The sequence below is a fragment of the Phocoena phocoena genome, chromosome 8 (assembly GCF_963924675.1).
Source record: "Phocoena phocoena chromosome 8, mPhoPho1.1, whole genome shotgun sequence".
NCBI lineage: Eukaryota > Metazoa > Chordata > Mammalia > Artiodactyla > Phocoenidae > Phocoena > Phocoena phocoena.
In genome coordinates, this window is record NC_089226.1 from 5,759,422 (window position 1) to 5,785,174 (window position 25,753).

The 25,753-nt window shown below is 52.4% G+C and overlaps 1 protein-coding gene across 1 annotated transcript; it reads right to left on the reverse strand.

Moving 5' to 3' along the window:
- Positions 1-1,654: 1,654 nt before the first annotated feature.
- KCNJ5 (potassium inwardly rectifying channel subfamily J member 5) lies at positions 1,655-25,753 on the reverse strand. Its single transcript, XM_065882016.1, has 3 exons — positions 25,532-25,753; positions 5,981-6,919; positions 1,655-2,460 (listed from the first exon to the last, which is right to left on the reverse strand). The coding sequence occupies exons 2-3, from the start codon at positions 6,915-6,917 to the stop codon at positions 2,138-2,140; spliced, it is 1,260 nt and encodes a 419-aa protein (XP_065738088.1). The 5' UTR covers positions 6,918-6,919; positions 25,532-25,753; the 3' UTR covers positions 1,655-2,137.

Sequence of the window (25,753 nt, forward strand, 5' to 3'; positions counted from 1 at the left end):
CCTGAGCTGAGGCCCTCCGGTCTGGCAGTTCCAGCTGTAGCTCCTCCAGCCCCAGGGCATCCGCTCTTCGTTACAGGCTCCCTGCCTTAGATTCCTGATTGTGAGCAGTGCCCCACTGGGGTGCGCCAGCCTGCCTGTTCCCTTTCCCCCAGAGGGCAGCATTCCAGCTCATTCCCCGTTCCCTCCAAGCCCTGCTTCACCCAGAAGGAGGCCAGGAGCCAGGACTCAGCACCACGCCTCTGTCGGGTGCCCACTGCTCACTGATTTCCGGCGCCCACCTGTCCAGGTCCAGCCCCCGGGCCCAAGCACCAGGGTGCCCCTCCCCCCAAGTGTGGATGCCTGCGTCTCTTCTCTGCAGCCCCAGGACCTGGAAAACCCAGCCCCAGGGGAACTGGGCCTGAGATCCAAACCCAGTCCCCTTGCTTCTGCCTCAGCTACCTGCTCTCAGTCCTAGGGAAGCCATTCGTGTCTGGGGCAGGAAGGTGCTTCCATTTTCAAAGGCCAGCCGAGCGCTGTGCAGTGGTGGTGAGGCCTCCCTAGTTCTGTGGCCAGAACATCTGACAGCTCTCTCCAGGTCTAGGTCAGCTAATGAGAAACCTGTCGGCCTCCGCCCATGCCAGACGTGCCCCATCGCTGTGACAGCTGCACCGTCTGTCCATCCTCTTCCTGCGCCTCTAGACCGGAAAGGAAAACCTCCTGCCATTGTCATTTTTTTTGTTGTTGTTGCCACATGGCTTGTGGGATCTCACTTCCCTGACCAGGGATTGAACCCGGGCCCTTGGCAGCGAAAGTGTCAAGTCCTAACCAATGGACTGCCAGGGAAGTCCCATGCCACTGTCCACTCAACTCTCTCTTAACGTTCACCCCCTCCCTGATTCTCCGTGTCTGCAAGGTGAGGGTGACGCCACCCCCCTCCCCTGGCCATCATCTCTGCTCTCCAGGCCCAGCCGCCGTGTTAGACTCCCGCCTGCCGGAGGGAGGGAGGCCCAGGGCCCAGGCCTAGGCGCCAGCTGAGGGTGGCCAGCCTGGGTTCAAAGGTGACGCCGCCTCTGCGGGCACCTCTCCCGTTGCTTCACGTCCATACATCGCCTGGTAACAGAGACTGAAGTCAGCGATCTCAGCGAAAATTGCTGCTGCTGCTGCTTTTAAAATTCGAGTTGCCCGCCTTTCTCTGTGTTTCTTCCCTCCCCCTCCCTGTTTCACACCGACTGGCTCATCCTGTCCTCTGACCTCAGCATTCTCCCTGGATCGCACCGTGGGATTTCTGAGATTGTGAGTTAAACCACAGTGAAGCTCAGAAGTACTTTGAGATTCTTGGGCCGACAGTCCCAGCAAAGATCCAGCTGCTGGGGTCCTCTCTTTGGTGGGAGGTGCAGGCACGGTGTGGCTGGGAAGGCCAGGGAGTGACCGACGGTGAGGCTGCATGTGTCCAAGGTGCTCTGCAGCCCAGGGCCCCGACTAAATGTTACCCAAAGGAAAGCAGTGATCTGTAGGCTACGTTAGACACGCAGAACACAGCAGGGGAAAACACACACTTCACAGGTAATGCAGGGATCGTCCAGCAAGGGCCTTGCACTCTGTAGCGCACTAAGTGGTCACTGGTCACAGATTTGCAAGGAACTGCTGCAAGACGTGGATCAACCTTAACCCCGAAGTCTGTGAGCTCCCCCGAGGGCCGGGGGTTTGAGCTTCCGGGCAGGCAGAATCTCCCCGCCCTGAATCCACAAGCCCCAGGGTGATCAGAATGAGGGGAAGGGGGTGACAGCCCTCTCTAGGTGTCATCCCAGGAGGGGTTCTGCCAGTGGGTGTGTGAAACCCAAAGAGAAAGGTGATCCGGGCCAGTTGGCAGAGAGAGGGGTGTGAGGACAGAGGCCACCTGTGTGTTTCACTGTGGGGCAACCCCTCCTGGCCTGGCCCTTAGCCAGTGTGACAGAGGCCAGGGGAGAAGAAGCAGCACTGCCACGGGGACCCAGGCAAGAGCTGGGAGGTGCCAGGACTGGGTTACTGCTCCTCCCCACAGAGCCTAACGGCTCCTGGCTGACCCCCAGCACACTCGGCTGGTTCACCCTCCACCCCCAGCCTTGCAGCATCTGTGCTCACGAGCCCGTGAGGGGAGGTCGCGGGGAGAGTACCGTCCTCACACCAAGCCCCTGGTCTCCCGGGACCCACTCGGACCCTCAGGCTCTTCCTCTCCATCCTGCTCAGCCTCTGCATCCAGCTCTGCTCCAGCACAGCCTGCTGGCAGTGGGGGACTGGGGAGGAACTGCAGGAGCCGGCCTTCCCGCTTCATTTCTGCCAGCTCCTTGGCACAGCAGCTGGGCGTGTTTGTTTCATAGGTGTCGTGGAAGGTGTTGTAGTCCACCTCATAGAAGCCCTTTTCCAGGGTGAGGACTGGAGTGAATCGGTGGCCCCAGAGCACCTCCGTATCCATGTAGGAGCTCCGTGCTTGGCAAGTCATGCCTGGGTGAACAGAAGGCACGTGTGTTAGGAGTGGCCACAGCTATCCATCCATCATCCACCCATCTATCCATCCATCTATTCACCTATCCATCCAATCACCCACCAATCAGTCATCCATCCATCCATCATCCAACCACCCTATCATCCATCCATCCCTCCATCCATCCATCTATTCACCTATCCATCCAATCACCCACCAATCAGTCATCCATCCATCCATCATCCATCCATCCATCCATCTCTCCAACCCTCCATCCATCCCTCCATCCATCCATCTATTCACCTATCCATCCAATCACCCACCAATCAGTCATCCATCCATCCATCCATCCATCATCCATCCACCCTATCATCCATCCATCCCTCCATCCATCCATCCATCCATCCATCCATCCATCTATTCACCTATCCATCCAATCACCCACCAATCAGTCATCCATCCATCCAACCACCCTATCATCCATCCATCCATCCATCCACCCCATCATCCATCCATCCATCCATCCACCCTGTTATCCATCCCTCCATCCATCCAATCATTCATCAGGCACTTGTTGAACATCTGCTTTGTGCTAAGCATGGTGCAGATAGAACGCTGAATAAGACACGGTCCTTGCCCCGAAGGAGCTCGAGGGGTGATGGAGGCAGAAAATTAGAAATTAACAATGCAAGATTTTGGAGTTGGTTCCTAGAGATTGGAGTGGATAATTCAGAAATGGACGTCGTTCCTGAAAATGAGTTAAGTTCTAGAAGAGTGAGACAAGAAAAGAGACAGGAAAAGGGTTTGAACAAAGATAAATTCAGCATGGCTGAACCCAGAGAAACTGACAGGCAATTAGAACACCCAGGGGTTGTTTTGGGTGGATACACATGGGCCTACATGTGCATACAAATACACACACATACACACACACACACACACACACACACACACACACACACAAACTCACAGCATGGCTCCTTGATTGGATCATGCTCCAATGTCTCTATTCCCTGTCCGCTCAGCCCCGGCATGCCTGTGTTATTTTTAGGTGCTGCTTTCTCTCCAGAGAGGGCAGCTTTGTTTATGGATGAGGACGCCTTTGAGCTCAGGGTCATGGGGAAGCAGCTCTCTGATATTTAATCTTTCGGCCAAGGAAGGTCCTAGCTTGTGCTCTTCAGGGACTGAAGGAGACACCAGTTCCAGCCCCCCAGTTTGGACGTTCTCTGGCGGGAGTCTCATACACACCAGACCCAGGGCAGAGGCTACTCCCACTCGGCGCTCCGGTGCTGGGCAACTCCAGTGCCCCACATGCTGCGGCTCGCAGCCTGTTCTCTGCTCTCAGGGTGCTGCCTGCACCAGGCCTCTCCCCTCGGTCCTTGGACAAGCCCCCCAGCTCAGCAGAGGTGCACAGACCCAAGCTGGGCACTGACCAGCCTAGACACGGGCCAGGTGTCTCTGGGGCCTCAGGGAAAACAGCAGGACAGGACCTCCACGGAAGCTTTGGGCCAACCCTCTTGGGGTCTTCCTACCCTTCTGTCCCATCGCTTGGGAGGGGGTTGCCCCATGGCTGGAAACCTACTTGTGTATCTGGCATCCATGTTCCAATGCACTTGGAAAGGACAGAAACCGCTCTGGGTGGCAGGCACTGTGCTTCCCACATGCTACTCCATTTCATCACTTAACCCCAGTGAGCCTGTGAAGTTTATCAGCCTCATCTTGCTAACGGGTTGAGCGATCTGCCCAGACTCACAGGCAGGCTACACAGAGCCGCGCTGGTCAAACCTCGGCCTGAATCACAGCCCGCCCCTGGCTCCATAGGCGTGGCAACCAAGCTCTTAGAGATGCTGAGATCAGAGCCAGTGTGGGTGGGTGGTCTCCTTCTCTTGTCTCCCTGCAGACCCAGGATTACCCAGGTCATGCGGGCAGAGGAGGTCAGCCAGATGGGGCAGGCCTGACTTTGAGGCATCGTGAGGGAGAGGCCAGCAGGTGGCAGTGAGGGCGGGGCTGGGGCATGAGGGGCCGTGCTTAGGCACTGCTTTCCTGTTTGTCCCTGCGTCTCTGACCTGACCCCTCCTTTGTGGCCTCCAAGTGGAGCTCTTTTCCCAGAATCTCAGCCCACGTTCTGATCCGAGCCCGGCACCAAGGTCAGGGTGACCCGCAAGCCCCTGGCCCTGTGGGAGGAGGCTCCCTGCATGCCAGCTGTCCTGGCCCCTAGGGCTCCCTCGGCTGCCACCATATGCCGCGTGGCTAGCCTCGGCCCCCCGGCAGATGGCCAAGCAGCCCCCTCCGTCCAGGCCTCTGGAGCCTGTTCGCACCCCAGCCGGTTCCACTGGCTCCGATCGGGAGGGTTTGTGGCTGCCCGGTCCGAGTCTCCCACCCAGCTTCTCAGGAGGCCAGGAAGCCTTGTTTGGCCACCTTTGTGCCGGACCCCCAACGTTTTGGGGGAGAGTGTGGTGTGGCAGACAAGCTGTAGTCACAGACCTGAGCATGAACCCTTCCTGTCTGCAGAAAGCTGCTACCACATCTTTAACAGGAGCTTAAAGCCAGCCCTCCAGTGTTGTTTTCAGATTAGAAAAATATGTATATTCCGAGCTCGGGTGAGATTTCTGCAAGCCATCCTTAGGGTCAGACCTGTGGCTCAGACTCCTTCGTGAGTGAAGAGAAGGGGGGCAGGAGAGGGGGAGGAAGCAGAGGTGGGTGCAAGGTTAACGGGGGCTCCTCAGCCCAGGGAATACAGCGGGGACACGGGGTCCCCCAGGCCTTGGGCTCCCCGAGCCCCGCACGGAGCTTGGCCTTGGGAAGCGCTCGGCTGCCCGTGAGTCAGTTGCTGGGCAGGGAGGGGCTGGCCGGACATGTGTGGGTGCGATGCATTGTTTTCTGCACACCTCGTGTTCATGGAGCCCTTTCCACAGGGAAGATGAGGGGCAGCCTGCTCCACAGGTGCCCACAGGGGCCCATAGGTGTCTCTCCCAAAAGAGGATTCTGTGACTTTGGGAACCTTGGGTTTGGGAAATGCCGTACCCTGTCCTCTCCTCTGGAGGTAATTCACACGTAAAAAGACAATGCCAAGTCCTACAGTAAGAAGCCGGTTCACCTTTGTTTAACTGGGAGTTTCCCAAAGTTATTTGCTCACAGAAGTCTCTTTGGGTGACACCACCTCCACGATAGCAGTTAGGTGTAGCCTGTTGGAAACCAATGCTGGCTTTGGGTCACCTGGCTTTGACCTGCATCCTGGCTCCATGACTTAGGAGCCCTTGCTCCTGGGCAAATAATTTGCCTGTGTCTCTGTTTCCATATCTACAACTGAAGGAAAACTATCTCACTCGCTGAGCTACTGCGAGTTTAGAGTCTAGAACGGGCCCAGACATTGGGCGGGTTCTGTACACCTTAGCTGCTCTCATCCCTCCATCTTGAGGAACGGTACCCCCCAGATCACCATGCAGGGGTCGGGCAGTTCAGCTGCCGTCTGGAGACTCCACCTTCTGGAGTCCTGGCAGTGGCCCGAGGGGAGGGGCCGAGGAGGAGAAAGCAGCTCACCTGTTGCCTCCACCATCCCTTCCAGGATGACCACGATTTCAAACTCCTCCTGATTCAGCTGGGCCCGCGACATCTCCCAGAAAGGGCTCTTCTCGTTGATCTCGTGAGAGATGATGAGCGGGGACACCAGGAAGAGGCGGTCGTCCCCCGTGTCGAAGCCCACGTTGATGTCGGTCTGGTTCAGCGGGATGAACTCCCCCTCCTTGGTCTGCCGGGACTTGATGAGCTTGGCGCGGATGGAGGCCTCCACGATGTGCGAGTTGCGAAGGTCGCCCACCCTGAACATGAGGCAGAGCTTCTCGTCCCGCAGGGAGATGACGGCGTTGCTGGAGAACATGAGGGTCTCGGCTCTCTTCTTGGGCTGGCTGATCTTGACGAACATGCACCCCACCATGAAGGCGTTGACGATGGAGCCGAGGATGGCCTGGACCAGAAGGAGGATGATGCCCTCCGGACACTTCTCCGTGATCACCCGGAAGCCGTACCCGATGGTGGTCTCGGTCTCGATGGAGAACAGGAAGGCAGACACGAAGCCACTGAGGTTTTCGACACAGGGGATCCACTCCCGGTCCCCGATGTGGTCCAGGTCACCCCGGATGTAAGCAATGAGCCACCAGATGAACCCGAAGAACAGCCAGGTGACGGTGTAGACCATGGTGAAGACGAGCAGGTTGAAGCGCCACTTGAGGTCCACCAGGGTGGTGAAGAGGTCGCTCAGGTAGCGGTAGGTCTCCTGGACGTTGCCGTGGTGGACGTTGCACTTGCCACTCTTCTCCATGTAGCGCTGCCGGGGCTTCTTGCCCTCCGCCAGCAGGCGCGTGCGGTCGGTGGCAATGGGGATATAATCGCGGGCCTGCTTGGGAACCTTCTTAGGGTCCCTGGGAGTGACCCCAATCTCCATATCCTGGTTCATGGCATTCCTAGAATCGCCAGCCATAGCTGGGGTATGCTGAATTAAAGAAGACATCATCAGAAGGCCAATAGGCACAAGAAAAGATGCTCGACATCAGTTAATTATTAGAGAAATGCAAATCAAACTATGAGGTACCACCTCACAGCAGTCAGAATGGCCATCATTAAAAAGTCTACAAATAACAAATGCTGGAGAGGGTGTGGAGGAAAGGGAACCCTCCTACACTGTTGGTGGGAATGTAAGTTGGTGCAGCCACTGTGGAGAACAGTGTGGAGGTTCCTCAGAAAACTAAAAATAGAGCTACCATATGATCCAGCAATCCCATTCCTGGGCATATATCTGCAGAAAACTCTAATTCGAAAAGATACGTGCACCCCCAATGTTCATAGCAGCACTATTTACAATAGCCAGGACATGGAAGCAACCTAAATGTCCGTCAACAGATGAATGGATAAAGAAGATGTGGTATATATATACAATGGAATATTACTCAGCCATCAAAAAGAACGAAATAATGTCATTTGCAGCAACATTGTTAGACCTAGAGATTAACTTACTAAGGGGAGTAAGTCAGAAAGAGAAAGACAAATACCATATGGTATCACTTGTATGTGGAATCTAAAATACGATACAAATGAACATATCTGCCAAACAAAAACAGACTCAAAATATAGAGAACAGATTTGTGGTTGCCAACGGGGAGCAGGGGCTGGGGGGAGGGAAGGAATGGGAATTTGGGGTTAATAGATGCAAACTATCATATACAGAATGGATAAAGAACAAGGTGCTACTGTATAGCACAGGGAGCTATCTTCAATATCCTGTGATAAACCATAATGGAAAAGAGTATGAAAAAGAATAGATATATGTATAACTGAGTTACTTTGATGTACAGAAGAAATTAACACAACATTGTAAATCAACTATATGTCAATAAAAAAAAAAAAAAAAACATCATCAGTGAGGTGGACCATTCTGATTCAGAGACCCTGAACTTCAAGTTCACTCTGCCTTTGTGCCCTCAAAGGCCTCTCCTCTAGTGTACAATGGACCAATAGATGTGGACCAGCAGCAGCCTGGGAGATGCTCAGGGCGGGGACCATGTTCTCTTATATTATTCACTTATATCCCTGGTGCCTAGTACAGGTTCTAGCATATAATGGAAGCTCAATAGTTGTTTGTTGAATGAATAAATGAACACATTCCAGGTGCAAACTCCACATTTAGTGTCTAAAGGGTTTAAAGAAATCTGGGAGCAATTTAAAAACTAGTAATTGCAACACTTTATTAAACGGCTACCGTATTCCATGCCTGATACGTGGACAGTCACTTGTCATCGCCACAACAACCGGTGGGAGGGAGAGCTTGAGATCTCCGTTATAGAAAGACTGCACTATTTGCTCAGGCATCAGGCTTATTTCCAACAGTCTCTCTCCCTCCTATAGAATGTAAGCCCCCACCCCCCGGCTCAATTTGGGGTCTGTTTTGTTCCCTGATACACCCCAAGTACCCACAGCAGAGCCTCGCACATACTTTGTACTCAAAAATTACTCTTGAATAAATGGATGAATTAATAAGAAATGAGTCCCAAAGAGGATAAGTGACATCCAGGTGGAAGAGCTGATATCTGGGTTCTGGCTGGTCAGGCCCAAAGTCTATGCTGTTTCCTTTATCCCTCCCTGTCTTCCGTCTTTTCACCTGAGATCTTAGCAGCAGACAGAAAGGAAAAGGCAACACGTGTCTGATTCACCTTGCGCTCACTCCTACCGTCTGAGCCGAAGGTCTGTGGCCGTTTGAACCTTTACGAATATGAAAAATTGCTGTGTAGACCCACCATTAAAAATTCGGATACAGTAATTCCCTGCCCTCTAAGAAATTGAGATGGGCGGGATGTTAATGCCCCAAGGTTTTCAAAAGGGCTAGAAGATATTTTTGGAGTATATGCTGCCCTTTAAACACCCAGAATCCTGTAGTATTCAGTCTACCGTGTTTCTGATATTGTGCCCACAGTCATTTAAAATGCTCCCAAGACCCTGATGAAGCTGGGCAGGACCGTGAGATCGCAACAGCACTAGCTTCAGTGTCTGCCCAGGCACCTCGCTAAGATACTAATATCATATGGGCTCATTTACTCCTCACAACAGAGCTCTTACTCCAGTACTGTTATCATCACTCCATTTTCAGACGAGGAAAATGAAGCTCGGGTGGTGAGTGGCTGACTTAGGTTTGGGATCTAGGTCTGTCTGGCTCCAGCCCAGGGGGTTCACAGCCCCCAACACCCAGTGGCCTGCAGACCTTGAGGTTCCAAGGAGCAGACTGAGACTGATGAGCTGCTCCTTCCAGAAGGTTCTAGGAGCTTCTGATCCTGGGGATCCTATCATTCAGCCCTTCTTCATCTTTACAAGCAAGTTCTTGACTTCACAGTTACGTCCCTGCCCAGGAAACTGTGTCCCTGATAGCACAACCTACAGGAATGTTCTATAAACCACGAGCCAACTGCCTGATTGTGTGAGGGAGAGCTCACCCATCACAGAGAGGCAGACCTTTCCTCTGCTGCCTGAGTGGCTGCAGCAATTCCAGGGTAACCTTTAAAACATCATATGGAAGGGTCGTAGGAAGTGCTGTGCGTCTCAGACGTCCACCGGCCATTTCCCGTTCTGCAGAGGCCACCTGCTCCTCGTCTGCCTCGCGTGGTAGTTGCAAAGATAACTGGAGCTAGGAGGGCATGCTTGCTGCTGCCTTGCAGAATCCCAAGCACGATTTTGCTCTGCCCCTTAGCCAGGAGACCGTGTACTGAACACTCGACCAGAGAGTGCCCAGAAATGGGGAGAAAGGCTGCCGATCCTGAGGCTCTGGGTGCTCCTGGGGACCCCAGCTGCCGGAACGCAGGTGGGGGTCCGTGAGGAGCGCTGCCCGTGACTGGGCAGGGCAGGGTCAGCACCGGCAAGAATGAGTCACCGGCTAGGGCGCCTGGAAAACACATTAGCTGCCCTCAGCTCTTTCAGGAAAGGAGCTTTCTGATTTTCTGCTCTGCTTCCTTCTTTACTTTTCAGCATACGTTCTTGCAGGAGAAGGCCTTGTTCTGTGATGGAAACAGAAAAAGGCTTTCCGGGACACCTCAGCCCGGATCTGAAAACGTTTTGTGTCCAGCAGACAGGAAAAGAGGTTGGCTTCTGATTTGATATTGGCACCCGTTCTCCACGCGAGCTCGAACGCTCTGCGGGAGTTATTGCTCATTCCACCCAGGGTGAGATCTGGATTCTAGCTCAGCTTCCAGCACACCTGCTCTGTGATCCAAAGTAAAAGTCTTAACTTTCTTTGCTTCAGTCGAATCTGCTATAAACCTCGGATAACATTCTCCACCCCTCCAGTCCTGGAGGCCATTACGGGGACCCAGGGAAAGAATATACGAAAATAAACGTAAGTATAAGTATAAATGTGAAGAGTTACAAACTCTCCTTGAACTGAAATTTAATGCAATTTCCCAATAACACCATTTTAAAGAAGACAGAGTCCGGGAGCATCTAAGTCAAGTATTTAAAGCTCCAGTGTGCAACCTGCAGGGCAGGTATCAGGCAGGGTCCCTTGACTACCTGGATTCCTTCTAAGGGTAAGCAAATTGCCCACCCTAGAAATCTTGGTTTCCAGCGCTGTGGCCCAACAAGTCAAAGGGTTTTCTCAGACAATGAAGATTCTTTAATCGGGTTTCCAAGATCCATTCTATTAATTTATGCATCCATCGAGCAAACACTAATTGAAGAGCTATTAATAGTTCAACTTGCATGCTAAGAGCTTGTGACAAAGCAGTAAGATGAATGCAGACCCAGGCCTTGTATAGTTTGTATTCTAGCATTGCCTCTTTGAACCCAGGGGTCTGTGGAGACAGAGGCAGGGAGAAAGTGTTGGCCTGGCCGTGGCCAGCTGCGTGTGGGCACCGCTGTCTGCAGAGCCAGGAAGAGGGCCTGACTTGAGCAAATCCCATTCAGTCTCAGCAAGCCCACCTCTTCATCTTCATCTTTCATTCCCTCCCGCGTCCCTGAATGGAAAGCTGTGCCGAGACACGATGAAAGGTCTTGGGAAAGACAGAGCTTCAAGTCCAGCAAAGTGCTTGAATCTCTTTGATATAAAAACACAAGTGGAGAAAGAATCAAAAGAGGCACAGTCAGAGGCAGTTGTATTTTAGATAATGCATGAGTGAATCTGACACCCATTTAAATGCACCTCTGCATTAAGAATTCCCAAAACTCCTCTCACGCCCCAGTGAAGAAAACTCTGTGTCATGGGGGTATTTTAGAAAGTCATGGACGCAGAAGTTTGATAGAAACTGAACTTGGGGGCCAGCAGGGCTTCCTGAAGACAGCACTGGCCTGGGAATCTTGTCTCAGACTCAGTTTCCCTACTGTGAAATGGGCATAGCAGGCGCTCTTAGCAATTTCCTCCTTTCTCTCTTAGATACACTGGATCAAAGTCTGAGTTCCCTGAGATTTGGGATTCGGTGTGAGATTGGAGGAAGAGTTATGGAGGGAATATACCCAGTTCTCAGACTGAGATACTTGTCTACTGTTCTATATGAGTCTATACGGCTGTACTGCTTGTTACATATGAAAAGACTCCAACCTCGTTGATGAATAAGTTGCTCCAGTGCCCTCAAAGACCCTCAGGGTGAGCAGGAAGTATAAAAGGTCTTACCAGTAGAGTATGTACTTGGAACAGAGAGAGCACATGAGAGTAGGAAGAATTCTTTAAATCTTACCTACATCTTTTTTTTTAAAAAATTATTTATTTATTTGGCTGCATTGGGTCTTAGTTACGGCACGCACGCTTTTTGTTACAGCACTCATGCTCTTCGTTGTGGCGCTCGGGCTTCTCTCTAGTTGCCGTGTGTGGGCTCTAGAGTGCGTGGACTTAGTTGCCCAGTGGCAGGTGGGATCTTAGTTCCCCGACCAGGGATCGAACCTGTGTCCCCTGCATTGGAGGGCGAATTCTTAACCACTGGACCACCAGGGAAGTCCCGAGAATAGGAAGAATTCTGAGAGGCCCCCATGACTCCTTCCCCCATACACTCCCTGTACATCCCCGGACGTGGGGATGGGGTTCTCACTCTCGTGACTGGGTTTTGTGCTAGCCCAGTTGACTCTAAGCAAGGCAGATTGTTTGGGGGTGAGCCAGACCTAGTCAGAGAAGCCCTTAAAAAGACTGGGCTTTTCCTGAAGCAGGACACTGGAGGCATGAGAGGAATTTGACGAGACAGGTGTTTCCTTTAATGGCTTTCAAGACAGAGGAGCATTGTGGCGAGGAATGTGGGTGGCCCTCAGGAGCCAAGAGCAGCCCCTCATTGACAGCCAGCAGGGGAACGAGGACCTCAGTCCTACAGCCTCAAAGAACGAGATTCTGCCACTAGCACAGGAGCCGGAGGAGGGCCTGAGCACCAGATGCCGTGCAGCCGCTGACACCTGGGTTTTGGCCTTGTGAGACTCTGAGTGGAGAACGTGATCACGTGGTGTCTGGACTTCTGACCTTCAGAACCGTGAGCCGACCAATGGCGTTTTAAACCAGTATGTCTGTGGTCAGATGTGACGGCAGAAATAAGCAACTAAAACACGACAGAAGAGGAAACCAGGTAATGACAAGTTAGGCACCGGATTGCCCAGCTTCCTACTTTACCTTGAGCTGAGGGACTTCCAGGGAAGTGACTTCTCTGTAAGCCTCAGTTACTTAATCTGTAAAATGGGGACAATAATAGGGCCGCAAAGAGGGTTGCTGCGATGATGAAATGAAAGGTGTGTGCACAGTGCATGGCTGATGCGAGCTCTTCGAAGTGGTAGCTCTGTTATCCTCTGTCTGGGGATGGGGGTGGGAGTTGTGGGGGGCAGGAGAGCTTCAAGCATTAAGGATGAGGAAGGAGGACCACCAGGGCCCTGTGCCTGCCGCACCAGCATCGTGCCGCCGTGTGGCTTCATTTCATTCACTCCTGCGAGGAGGGCATCGTCTTCATTTTACGAAGGCAGGAGCTAGGAGAAAGCTTAAATAACACGCCCAGAGTCACACAGCGTCTGCTGGGAGCTAAGACCCAACGCAGTGTCTAGATTCCACAGCGGCTGCACCAGATTGGTGCAGAGGTCTTAGATGGCTCTGGTCTCTGTGGGGTCCTGGTGGGGAACCCCTCACTCTCTTTCCCCAGAAGCCGTGCCTGAAGAACTTTTTAAGAACCTTCACTTTAGGTTCTTTTCACACCGAGGCAGAGACGGTTCCGGTGCTCAGATCAGGGCGTTTCTCTTGCTTGGGACCTGCCTTCTCCACACAGGAGCGTGGGAAGAGGCGGAGGGGAGGCACCGGGGTTTGGGGGACAGGGGACCCCTGAGCGCAGTGGCCTGAGCATGGAATCTGGGTCACCAGCCTGGCTTTCCGTGACCAGGACCCCTCTTCTCCCAGCCACCTGTCTCGGGCCAAATACCCCCACTGGGCTTGGAAAGGGCAGCTCCGGCCTCCTTCCTGCCTTGTGGTCCCCGGACAGTTCAGAGGCCCGGGAAGAAGCTGCAGGCGCCTGGCCTCAGCCCACGGGCCGCTCACCTGGAGCCTGGTGTAGAAACAGCAGAGAGAGAGGCCAGGGCCCATGGACACGGGAGACCCAGGGGCTGGCCCAGCATGGGTGGGACTGGCCCGGAAACTGATGGCGGAGCAAATCCCTCTTCAACCGGGAGAAATCGGCCAGCAGCTCCAGCCCCTAGAGCCTGGGCGCAAACCGCACGATGGGCTGGCTCCTCCCAGCCCTGGCTTCCCAGCTTTCACGATTACTAACCTTGAAAACGAAAACAGAACTCTTTGTAGTGCATTCTGAGGTTTAATGGCCAAGAGTCAGAAGTAATACATCTTGAAAAACCCAGCGGATATTTTGTTTAAAAACCTCATCATTTTGCAGCTATTTGCAGCTATCAACTTAGGTGCGAGTCTATTCTCTATTTCCTGGATGTTTTGTGGTTTTACTTCTTGAACCCAAGCTCGAAAAGTATCTGGGTGGCACCACACGTGTGAAAGCCCGCTGGAAACCGTGGCACACGAGAGTCATTCATTCAGTCAGTCAGTCAGTGAGCCGGTGACCCTCACCGAACATCCCCTGCAAACGTGCATGATCGCCCTGGGGCTGTAGGAGGTGGAGTGGCAGTTCACCTCTTTCCTGCGCTTTCCATTTGGGCTCTTGCTCAAACGCAGATTCGGATGCAGTAGCTCTGGGGTTCCCAGAATCTGCCTTTTCTCAAGGAGCTCCCAGTGACCTTGATGCTTCCGGTCAGCTGGGGGCTGGACGCCATGCTGAGGCCCGGGTCCCACAGCCCAGAAGCCCGAGCCTGGCCACTCTCATGGCCATGGAGACTGAGGACCCCTGCTCTATTTTCTGCCCTCAAGGAGCTCACGGAATGGTGGGGACACACAGGCAGACGGTACGATGGAGAGTGACAGAGGGACCACGGCACAGTTCTTGATTCAGCTTGGCCTGAGTGGGCGAGGAAGAGTAAGGAAAGATGTGCTGAAGAGGATGACCAGCGGGTGGGGTGAAGTGAGCCTTCTTTTTTTTTTTTTTTTTTGCGGTACACGGGCCTCTCACTGTTGCGGCCTCTCCCGTTGCGGAGCACAGGCTCCGGACGCGCAGGCTCAGCGACCATGGCTCACGGGCCCAGCCGCTCCGCGGCATGTGGGATGCTCCCGGACCGGGGCACGAACCCGTGTCCCCTGCATCGGCAGGCGGACTCTCAGCCACCGCGCCACCAGGGAAGCCCCTCGAGGTGAGCCTTCTGGACATGAGACCCGGGAGGGGCCCCTCATAAAAGCTCATGTACTTAACACCCACTACATGCCACCGCTGTGCTGGGTGCTTTTAGTGCATTGTCTCATTTAGTGCTCAGATATCTCAGCAGCCTCATTTACAGATCACAAAAGCAGAGTGATTTAGTAACTCGCTTAAGCCCACTCAGTTATTAAGAGGCAGGACTAGACATGTTTGACTCTAAATGCAGCTCTAAAACACCTGGTCCAGGAGGCAGCTGACGACACATTCCGATCCGTGCTTGGAAACCAATTCATGATTTACTGCTGTGCTACCCGTTCTGCCTGGGCTGCAGAGTGGAGCTGGGGCCCCCCTCTCCTCCATCCACCCTCCTGCTTTTCTCCTGAGCTGAAAGCTCCCCGTGCTTACATCTGCTCCTGGACATTTTCTCACCGCAGCAGTATTTGCTCACACAGGTCCCCAGTTGCTCCAAGGAGACAGGGTGTCCACATATCCCAGCCAACACCGGGTGTCTTGGTGTAAATCACCAAGCGCCCCTTTCACTCCCAGAAGCATCTCTGTGTGGATGCTCTGGGCTCTCCGAGGGCAGAGACCACTAGCCGGTGGCCACTGATCTCGCTGTGAATGACTCTGGCTGGACTTTCCTGCATGTCAGGTGTGCCTGCCTCTGCCAGGAGTGGATCCAATACCTGTCCCTCCTGAATGGGATGTGCATGCTGTAGTGACCAGAACCCAGGAGGCTGGTGCCCAACTCTGCCGCCTCCAAAGGCAGATGAGTGAGGTCAGCGAACAGAGCTGCTGCTTCTCTGAACACAGACACACCTCATGTGCGTACTGACCAGACAATGTGCTTTCTCTTATTTTTATTCAAATGTGAGACTTCTCAGACCTTCTTTTCCACATTTTTGATAAAGAAAAAGATTTTAAAAGATATAATTCCTATTCTAGGAAAAGCAATTATACAAACCCATGGTAAATCAAAACTTGCTCTGGGGGAGGCTTCCCTGGTGGTGCAGTGGTTGAGAGTCCGCCTGCCGATGCAAGGGCCACAGGTTCGTGCCCCGGTCCGGGAAGATCCCACATGCTGCGGAGTGGCTGGGCCTGTGGGCCATGGCCGCTGAGCCTGCGCGTCTGGAGCCTGTGCTCCGCAACGGGAGAGGCCACGGCAGTGAGAGGCCCGTGTACCGCAAAAAAACAAAACAAAACAAAACAAAAAAAAACTTGCTCTGTGTCTTGGGGACACTATAGGGAGTGGTGGGGACTGAGGTGAGCAAAGTACACCTGTGGTGCTACAGGGGGCAGTGTTACTCAGCTCCAGCTAATTACTGTCACGCAAGAATGCGGAGCTGGTTCTGCAACATCTTCCACTTTCTTTTTCTAGAAAAGCTAGAAATGAAGACTTTTCAACAGGAAATTTCTTTTTTTCAATGTTGACAACTAATTCAACGATTTCTGAAACACCGAGCGAGCCAAAAAAAATCCGTCTGTGAGTCAGATTCGGTCTGTCAACTGCCAATTTATACTCCTGAGCTCCCGAGGCAGAGAGAGGCTCCTTCCCCACGTGGACATGTTGGCTTGGACTTTGAGTTATGCTGAGCGTGGTGTTAAGGGTTGTGGTCATGCCAATAAATTCTCCTCAGGGCCTCCTGTTTGCACTAATGAGTCTGCCATGTACACAGCCTGTCAGTCCTCAGTACGGAGGAAGCCAGGAGGCCGATGTAGGACTCACACGACAGCAAAGAGACAGGGAATGGGCTGCTGCTTCGTTCCCACCGTGGTCCTAACCAGCCCCGTGCCCCCTCCCATAGCCTTGTACCCCCTCCCCAGACCCCTCCATCGTGCAGAGGGCTGCCGTGGCCCCCCTCTTCTCACCGTGCATCCTCTGCCTACCTGCCTTCCCCTCCCAATCACACCCCTTGCAATTATGCTGCAGGAAGCAGGGTCTCCGGGAAGGCTTACGTTCTCCACTGATGGCAGAAGTGGTTCCGAGTGGGAAGAGATTCTGACTATAACTGCTTTGAGAAGGTGGAGGGAGCGCCCCCTCCGGGGTGGGGAGGTGGGCTGTGAGGCCAGGAGGTGGATCAGGTCAGGAGTTGTCCCTGGCTGGGACGTAATGGAGTCTGGTCATCCATCATTAGGGGATCCGGAGCCAGGAGGGCTGTAGAACTCAGCGGGAGGAGCGGGGTGGCCCCCAGGTGCTGGCTTGTGCCCAGGAGGCTTCTTGCTGTCGCAGGCTCACAAGGGCTCAGGACACGTGTGCTCCTTTTAGCCCTGCTCCTGGACCAATGCCCAAGAAAGAGGATTCTGCCGAGGTCTGCTACAGCACTCTGAACGTCGGCACCCCTCTCTCTGAGATGCAAAACTGTCCCGTGACAAGGAAAACAGATATCATATGATATTGCTTATATGTGGAATCTAAAAAAACGGTACAAATGAACTTATTTACAAAACAGAAATAGAGGCACAGATGTAGAAAACAAACTTACGGTTACTAAAGGGGAAAGGTGGGGAGAGATGAATTAGGAGATTAGGATTAACATATACACACTGCTATATATAAGATAGATAACCAGTAAGGACCTACTGTAGTAGCACAGGGAACTCTACTCAATACTCTGTAATAACCTGTGTGGGAAAAGAATCTGAAAAAGAGTGGATATATGTATACGTATAACTGAATCACTGTGCTGTACACCTGCAACTAACAACATTGTAAATCAATTATACGCCAATAAAAATTAAACAGTCCCGTGACTGCATGAGGGGGGCATGTACCAGGAGAAGGGTGGGGGGCTTTCAGCGGAACGTGGAGGCGGGACCACGTGGATGGAGGAACAGGTCTCGCCGGGCGGGACCCTTGGTCACCGCGGTGTCCCTGCGCGTCACCGTCCTGACTGTTGAGCTGCTGAGAGGCTGCTGCAGCGGGGCCGCTCTGTAAGGTGGGGGGGGTTCAGGGGATGAGTGTCCTGTGTTGCCTGCGACTGCTCAGAATGACCTTCCCTGGGGAGCTGCCACAGACTCCCCGGCCCCACCTGCTGAGGCCTCCCGGGTCTCCTTCCTGGGGCTGCCTCTGTCCCTCCCAGGGGAGCCCTTGAATCTGGTCCCTCAGCATGGGTGGGATTGTTAAGCAAAGTCAAGGTAGAGGTGTGGCTGCAGGGCCGGGTCACTCCTAGGTGAGTCACCTGTCCCTAGGTTCGCCTCAGACATGCCCCGACCAGAGCCAGCTCTTTAGGGAGCATCTATCCCACGTGTGCTGCTTCCCCCATGCCCTTTGCACTCATTTTGTTTTTGTTTTAAATATGTGTTCAATTTACTTCCTGCAGTGGGTTGTGCTGACTTATTTTATTTAAATAGCCCTAGAAGTGCAATGTGTGTGTGTGTGTGTGTGTGTGTGTGTGTGGTGTTTTTCCTCTGAACCAGATGTGTATTAACCTTATGTGTGTCCACTCACCTAATCTTCTCCGCAACACTATGGAGAAAGCGCAATGCGTCCATTATACAGATAAGGAGACTGAGACTCAGGGAAGGTCACGTGACTGGGAAGCCGCAGGACCCGCTTGAACCGACACTGGGCTGACCACAGGGTCCACGCTCTCCTGCTCTGCCACTCGACGCCCATCCAAGTCCGGAGCACTAGACAGAATGCAGTCTTGATCCTGAATTATAATCCCAACTCTCCTGACCACGTACCTTGCCCTGAACCGTACACCATTCCATAGATCCCTACCCTGGGTCTCTTTCCTGTATGAGAAATGGAAATATCCACAGGAATCGTAGTGTCAGTGAAATACCTGCTACTTTATCAGGAAAATTTTACTCCACCAGATACCAGTACAAGGCACTCGGCCCCCTAATCCGAATTGTTACTGGATAAGGGCAGGTATAAGGTATGAAATGATAGCAGTGTTATTACTATATGGAATTATTATGGAATAATAATGGTAATTGCTATCTCTGTGGGGCCCATTCATAACTCTTGGACTGGTTCATGAGAATCCTATGATTTTAGTCCCACTCTGTAGTTGGCTAGTTGTCCAAGGACACGCACATGCTGGTTAAATCGCTCCCACGACGATGACACTTGACATGGAAACACAGACTATGAGGTTTTGGGTAATAAAAAGAAAGATTTAACAATAGGTCTAGCAGGTGGCCTTGACCCCTGGCCGCACAGAGAAGGGGCTGGTCAGTGCCAAAAGGGTGAACCTGAGCCCTCAGACCTCGGGCAGCCCAGGCCAGGCCACTCATTCAGACTGCATCCTCGGACGGGTCTCCACCACCATTCCAAGGAAGGAATAAAAGCTTCTGCATTATGTTTTTGGTATCTGGAGAGGAACGTGAACCTTATTTGAAGTGCTGTGGGCTAATCCTGTGCTTACTTTGTCATTAAAGACACAAGAACACGGGGAGTTTGCGATACACATACAAAGAAAAGAGAGGATTAAATGGTGTTTCACTGAAGGGTTTTTAAAGGAAGACAGAGTTCTCGTCTGAAATGAGAGCAGACAGATCTGTCATTTGCTTGTGGAGTTCAGTTCTTTGGAGGAAACACAGACAGAAAGATCATTTTGGCGGCATTTAAAAGATCTAGCTGAGTATATCTGAGTGAGTCCAAATATATTCACTAATTTTTTAAAAAATAAATTTATTTGTTTATTTTTGACTGCTTTAGGTCTTCATTGTGGCGTGCAGGGTTTTTCTAGTTGAGGTGAGCGGGCGCTATTCTTCGTTGCGGTGGCTTCTCTTGTTGTGGAGCACGGGCTCTAGGTGTGCGGGCTTCAGTAGTTGTGGCACGCAGCCTCAGGAGTTGTGGCGCACGGGCTTAGTTGCTCCGCGGCATGTGGGATCTTCCTGGAACGGGGCTCGAACCAGTGTCCCCTGCATGGGCAGGCAGATTCTTATCCACTGCGCCACCAGGGAAGTCCCTATTCACTACTTTTTAAAAGGGTGAAAATCAGGCTTAATTTGAGGTATGGACTATGGATTTGAAAGGCTTAATCACATGTACCTGTCAAGCAATTTGACGTTTTGTAAGCACCTAATTGTTGGGCAATGCATCTATGGAACTGCAGCTGTGACTGAAGCTCCCAACTCGTTTGGCTCCCATTTGCTTAAGACGGAACATTTGTTGCCCTCCTTGGCAGACTGCTGCAGGCCCTCATGGGTCCTTACATCTATTCGTCTTAATATTCAGCCATGGTTTACTGGCCGCAATCCAGATTCACCCTCCCAGCCCCCTGCAGGAGAAGTATGAAAAATCACGAATAAAAGGGCATGAAAATCAAATTAATTCATTTTACATTTTCCCCACATTCATGTCTGTCCATCCAGTACTTTTCCCTTTTAAGCCGGCCAGCTCTCTGAAAGTGAGCAGAATCGTTATAATACATTCTCTTCACTGTAACCCTGCACTGTGAGTATGTATCCTGCATTAAAGAATAAAGCAGATCAATAATTAAATCAAAACGAAAAACCACTTGTTTCCTCTCAACAGCCCCAGGGACAGATTTCCTGGGCTGGTGCCGATTTATCAATGACGATCAGACTATGAGATACAGTAGCGCAGAGAGACGGTAGCAAGAAAGCAAGATAATGTGAATACAAACAGACTTACATGCAAGTGAAAAGATGGTATGGTGACAAGAAGGTAAGAGAACCAGTGGGAAAGGACCAGAGACTCAGGGCGCGACAGTAATAGTATCATCCCAGATTGTATTTTAAGTGATTTATATGTCTTGACTCATTTAATCATTTCAGAAAAGATGTGACATAGGTACTGTTTCCCCTGTTTATAGATGAAGAAAGAGAGTGAGTAAACTGCCCCAAAGCTAGTGTCGTGGATCTGGACTTGAACGCAGGCTGACCGGCACTAGCGTCACACACTACATCTACGGAAAAGAAGGAAAAGGGAGCCTCCACGTGATGCAGTAAAGAGGAAGAAGACGAACATCACGGGATGCTGAGTGACCAGGAGAAGCAGTGAGAATAAGAGAAACAGGAAGCAAAGAGAACTGAGTAAAGGGCTGAGCATGAAAGACGCTTAAGGTAACACAGGATGAAAAGAAACGACACAGTGATGAGAAGTGAGTGAGGGCATCAGAACGTGAGTTGGGAGAAAGAACAGAGAAGAGAATCAGTCAAGGGGAAATCAGCCTATCTTACTTGCCCTTTGCAATGCCATTATACCCATTTTACAGAAAGTAAAATGAAGGTCTGAGGAACTAAGGGATTCGCCCAAGGTCACACAGTTCCTGGCAGATCAAAAGGAACCATGTTAAGTACAAAATGACAATGAAAGAAACCAAGGAACATCTAGAAAATGGAGACACATGCTCTGTTCATGAACGGGAAGGCTCAACACAGAAAAGATGCCGGCTCTCCCCAGGCTGATGTATAGATTTAATGCCATTCTTATCAGCCTCCCACAAGATTTTTTTGTAGATACAGAGAAGATTATTCTGAAGTTTATATGGAAAGGCAAAGGAACTAGAATAGGGAGAACAATTTTGCAAAAGAATAAGATGGAAGAAGCCAGTTTACTCAGTTTCACAACTTACTATACAGGCACAGTGATCAAGACCATGTGGTTTTTCAAGCCCCTTGGAAAGCCTTCTGTGGTTCAGTGGGACCTCCTTGGCCCCTGCATCTCTCTGGCAATGCTCCCCGCCCCCCGATGCTGTGGCACGGCTGCTTCCCCCAGTCAGTCCTGGGAGAGGCTCCAGGCAGGACAGACAGGGTGTGTACATGACCCAACCTGTATCACAAGTTCCTACACAAGGTCTGGCCTGTGGTAGGAGCTCCATACACATTTTTGAAGGAACACGCGAGCGACTTTTTAAGTTCATCCAATAAAGGGCACTTTCCAAAGTGACTGAGGCAACCTGACTCGGGACTGTGTTCCCTAATGTCCAGTGGGGTCGTCTGCGATAGCCCAGGAGCGCTGGCTGTCATAGCCTTGCTAGAGAGGTGCCTTGGACCTGGGCCCCCATGGACCTGTTACCCCAGCTGGACAGCAGCTTCCTGAGGCAGGGGTGGCACCGGGTCCCTGCTGCTCTTGTGATCCCCCAGCCAGGCTCTGGGGATCAAGTTCTCAACAGCCCAGTCTTGGGGAAGGGGGGAAGCAGACTCCAAGTGCAAGACGTGGGGCACAGGTTCAGCTCTGGATGACACGCTTCCACTCTTGCCTTTTCCCCTCTTTTCCTTTATGAGCAGCAAGAAATAATACAGGATGATGGCACTAGGGTCTACCTGACTTTAAATGCTGGGAGCCTGAAACGTAAGAGAGGGCATAGTGGCAGGTGGCACACACAGCCCCAAACAACCAAGTCTCAGGAGATGAGAGTGAGAACCTAAAAGCTTGTCCTTGTCACCATTGATCTCTGACCACCACCCCCCGTCCACTTCCCTTTTCAGTGTCCCCACCAGCTTCTCTGGCCACCATATGGATTGACCCTTGGTGACCCGGAAGTGCCGTTGCCACCTGTCAAACTGGTCAGGTATCCCTGACCTCTGCCCCTCAGCCTGCTCTGGTCTGGAATGATGATGGAACTTAACATGGATGCACAAGCCAGGATCTCCAGGGTCATGTGTTAAAGGTTTGGCTCTGACATTTAGCTCAACAGGGCCGTTGGCCAGTGTAGCTGCCGTCCTGGGCTCTGGGGACTAGAATAGCTCACTTATCAGAATGTCAAGGTAGGAGGCGTTAGATAAGCGGGGCTGCACTGGCAGAGGCCACCACTCGGTCCCTCAGCAGCCAGGGCTCCGGAAGGGGAAGCTGTCCCCTCTGGTTTAAAATAATTGAAAGCCACTCCACAGGTCTCTTAGAGAAATACATTCAGGTGTTGTTGTTTTTTTTTTTTTCAAATGTCTCCCTACAGCCCTTTGTGTTGGTTCTCCCATCCTTCTTACCTTGTCTTTAGGAAAAACAGAGCAATTCCTCCACGGCTGACCACAGTCTTACAGACAACTGACGATGGGCCCCGGCTCCCAGTGGCCCATCTGTAGCTCAGACACAGTGGAAATTTAATCTAAAAATGGCTCCTTCCAACCACCTAATGGATTCCCGGGCCACACCCTTCTCTCCACCAGGATTGCTCAGAAAATGCAAACTTCTGCTAACGTTCTCCTAAGTGGAAAGCATAACCCTCCCTGTCCGAATGATCACGTTCCAAGGTTTTCAAAAATTAATTATTCCTGGAGCATGCTAGGAGATCAAATCCACGGTTGCTGAATTGATTTAAACACAAAAAACAGACATAGACGCGGTTTTCAAGTACGTGAATGCACAGGACACTGCTGGTGGCTTTGACCACAGGACGCAACGAGAGCTTGGCCGTATTTGGAGCAAACAGGAGGGAGGGTGGCACCCCTGCTGTCACCTCACGCTGACGTCAGCATCCTCACGGGCCACTAGGGCACCTCTAGTGCCTCCTGGATGGGACACCCAGGAGGGTGCCGGCAGAGAGCCCCAGGGGGATCTTGCTACGCAGCCTGTGGGGTGGGAAGGATGCTGGTGACAGGGCCACACTGATTCTGCTGGCCCACAGATAGAGGGAAGAGCTCTGCCTGTCTCAGGATGTGCCCAAAGACTCCGGGGAAGCCAAGTCGGGGAGTTCCACTGGGATCTGACCCTGGGCAGCGCGGACCCTTCTCTCCCCTCCCCTTTCACCCTTGCCTCTGCCTCCTGCCGCGCTGCTCTCTGCACGGAGTTCACCCATCTCTGCTTACTGTCGGCGGGCTACTTAAATAAGGAAGGCTGCGGGAGAGTCTGTGTCTGAGTGATCCTTCCTGTTGGAGAGCTAGACACGGAGTCTAGAATGTGGTTTGGGGAAACTGGGAGCCCCGTGCTTTCGTGGAAAGCACAGACCTTTTCTCTATGGGCTGTTTCCTCTTTCAGCGATGGCCCTGGTGCTGTTCTAATAATTGATGCTGTTGTAACAATTTATTATCAATCTTGTGGTGAATGAACGGAGCCTGAGAAGTAGTAAACACTTGATAAATGCCCCAAAATATTCCTTCCAAGGTAAAAGAATGCTTGCCTTTTTCTAGCCTTGGGTTCCAAATCTCTACTCTGTGACACTTGGTTTCAGCTTGTGTGGGTATAGGATGGTGTAGGGGGGCTGGAGGAGGTGAGGTCAGGGGAGGCTGGGAGCAATAGTAGGAAAAGCACTGGATGGGAAAAGAAAAGCAGAACCTCCTCCTCATACATAAAATGCCTTAGGTCCCACAGGAAGTGTTCATAAGTGACGATTCCCTGATATCAGTGCCCCGAAGCACCCCTACCCTGCACCCCAGCACTTCCTCTGAGGGCCATGCCTTCCTCTACCTGGAGTGAGGGCATCTCAGGCAGGATCAATAGTTGAAAATCACAGGCTGACCAGGCTTCTCATGTCGGAGCCCAGCCAAGGGCCCTTCTCTCTAACGCCCATACCAATGGCTCTGCTTGATCCTCCCACCAGATTTTAGGAAGCCCGAGGGCCTCTGTCAGCCAGCTGATGGGATTTACACCTGGGTTTTAAGGAAAGGTATAGATACGGGAGGCCAGAACACCTTTCAGGCTTGCTGTCTGACAGTGGAAACAATCCGGATTTGAAGCCAGAGGACAAGCGTTTAGAAGTTAATGGCTGCTTACTAGCGCTCAGAGCTCTCCAAGCTTCAGCCTCATCTATAACGTGGGTGGGATGAGCTCCGTGTCACAGGACTGGAGTCCAGATTACCGCACAGGAGCGTGTCCAGCTCGGTATTTGGTTCATAAATATTAGCTTCTTTTCACTGCCTCCCTCCCACATGGAGAAGTACTTTGGGAAGCAGAAAGCGCTACAATGCATGGCTTAGTGATGAAAAAGAGGTACGGTTGGGAGTCAGGCCCAGGTGAGAATCTCACTTGAAAGCTGTGGACCTGCAGCAAGTTACGTAGCCTCGTTCAGCTGTGCTTTCTCACCTGTAGAACGAGGATGGCGATATCTGCTCCATTAAAAGCCTCAGAGGAGAGCAAAGTGCTTGGCATGGTTTGACCCCAAACAACCACTCATGTGCCTGGGGGGTCTGCTGGTGTTTGAAAGGACTCTCAGAGCAGGTGCTGAGCTGACCTTGTCTGACCCGATGCTTGGCACAAACCCTGGAGCTTCGGGGCCAGAGCTGGTCCAAGGAGCCGGCAGCACACAGGCTGCCCCGTGGTCCAGGGAGGAGGAGAGACCTGGTTGAGGGGAGGCACCACAGCTCTCCAGGGAGATATGTGGGTTTGGGGAGCACGGGAATAATGGTGCCATTCCCTAGTCCCTAAGCCTGTCCTTGGAGCTTTGCCCCCCCACCCTTTCTGAACAGTTTGAAAGATGTTTACAAAGAGATACGGAGGCACGCAGGAGGTGAACGGCGCGGCAGGAGGGCAGAATCAGCAAGGCCATGTTGCCAATTTGGCCAGACTTAAAAGGAAGCAAGACTAAGGTGAGGATTGATTTAAGGCTAAAAGGGCTGGTCGCCCTCCCCGGCTCTCCACACCCGCACTTGAAGGCAGAGTGGCTGCCCAGGGGAAGGATTCCCCTCCCCGCTGCCCCGGCCTCGCCCACCCTGATGCGGGTTTTGGTGCCACAGGATCCCAGCTCTAGAGCAGAAGAGCTACATTCACAGCCCTCTAAAGCCTAAGCTCGCAGCCCAGGGCAGCGCGCAGTCTTCGGGGAGCTCAGACTTCCTGGCTGAACTTTGGACCCATCCTAAGCCCTTCCCTGTCCCCAGGGCTCCCAAACTGGCAGGTGCCGGGGAAAAGCCAGCTGCTCGGGCAGTGGGCACCCTGAGAGTGCCCGTCCTGCCTTCCAGAACCGGTGAGCCGGGGAGAAACGGAGGAGGAAAGAAGACAACTTACTTGTTGAGATCGGAGCTTCCACGTCACACTGATGCTAACTTCTGGGGTGCCCCTCCGAGGCGGTGCGGGAGCATTCAGGGCCCGGGAGGGGATACTCCAGCCCCAGCCATCACGGCAGCCTCGGACTCTGCGGGGAGCCTCTCCCTGCGTGCGGTCCAGTGGGCAGAGGCTTCTAAGCCATTCTGTCCCTTCCCTCGCCAGCCCCTCCAGTCCCAGCCACTA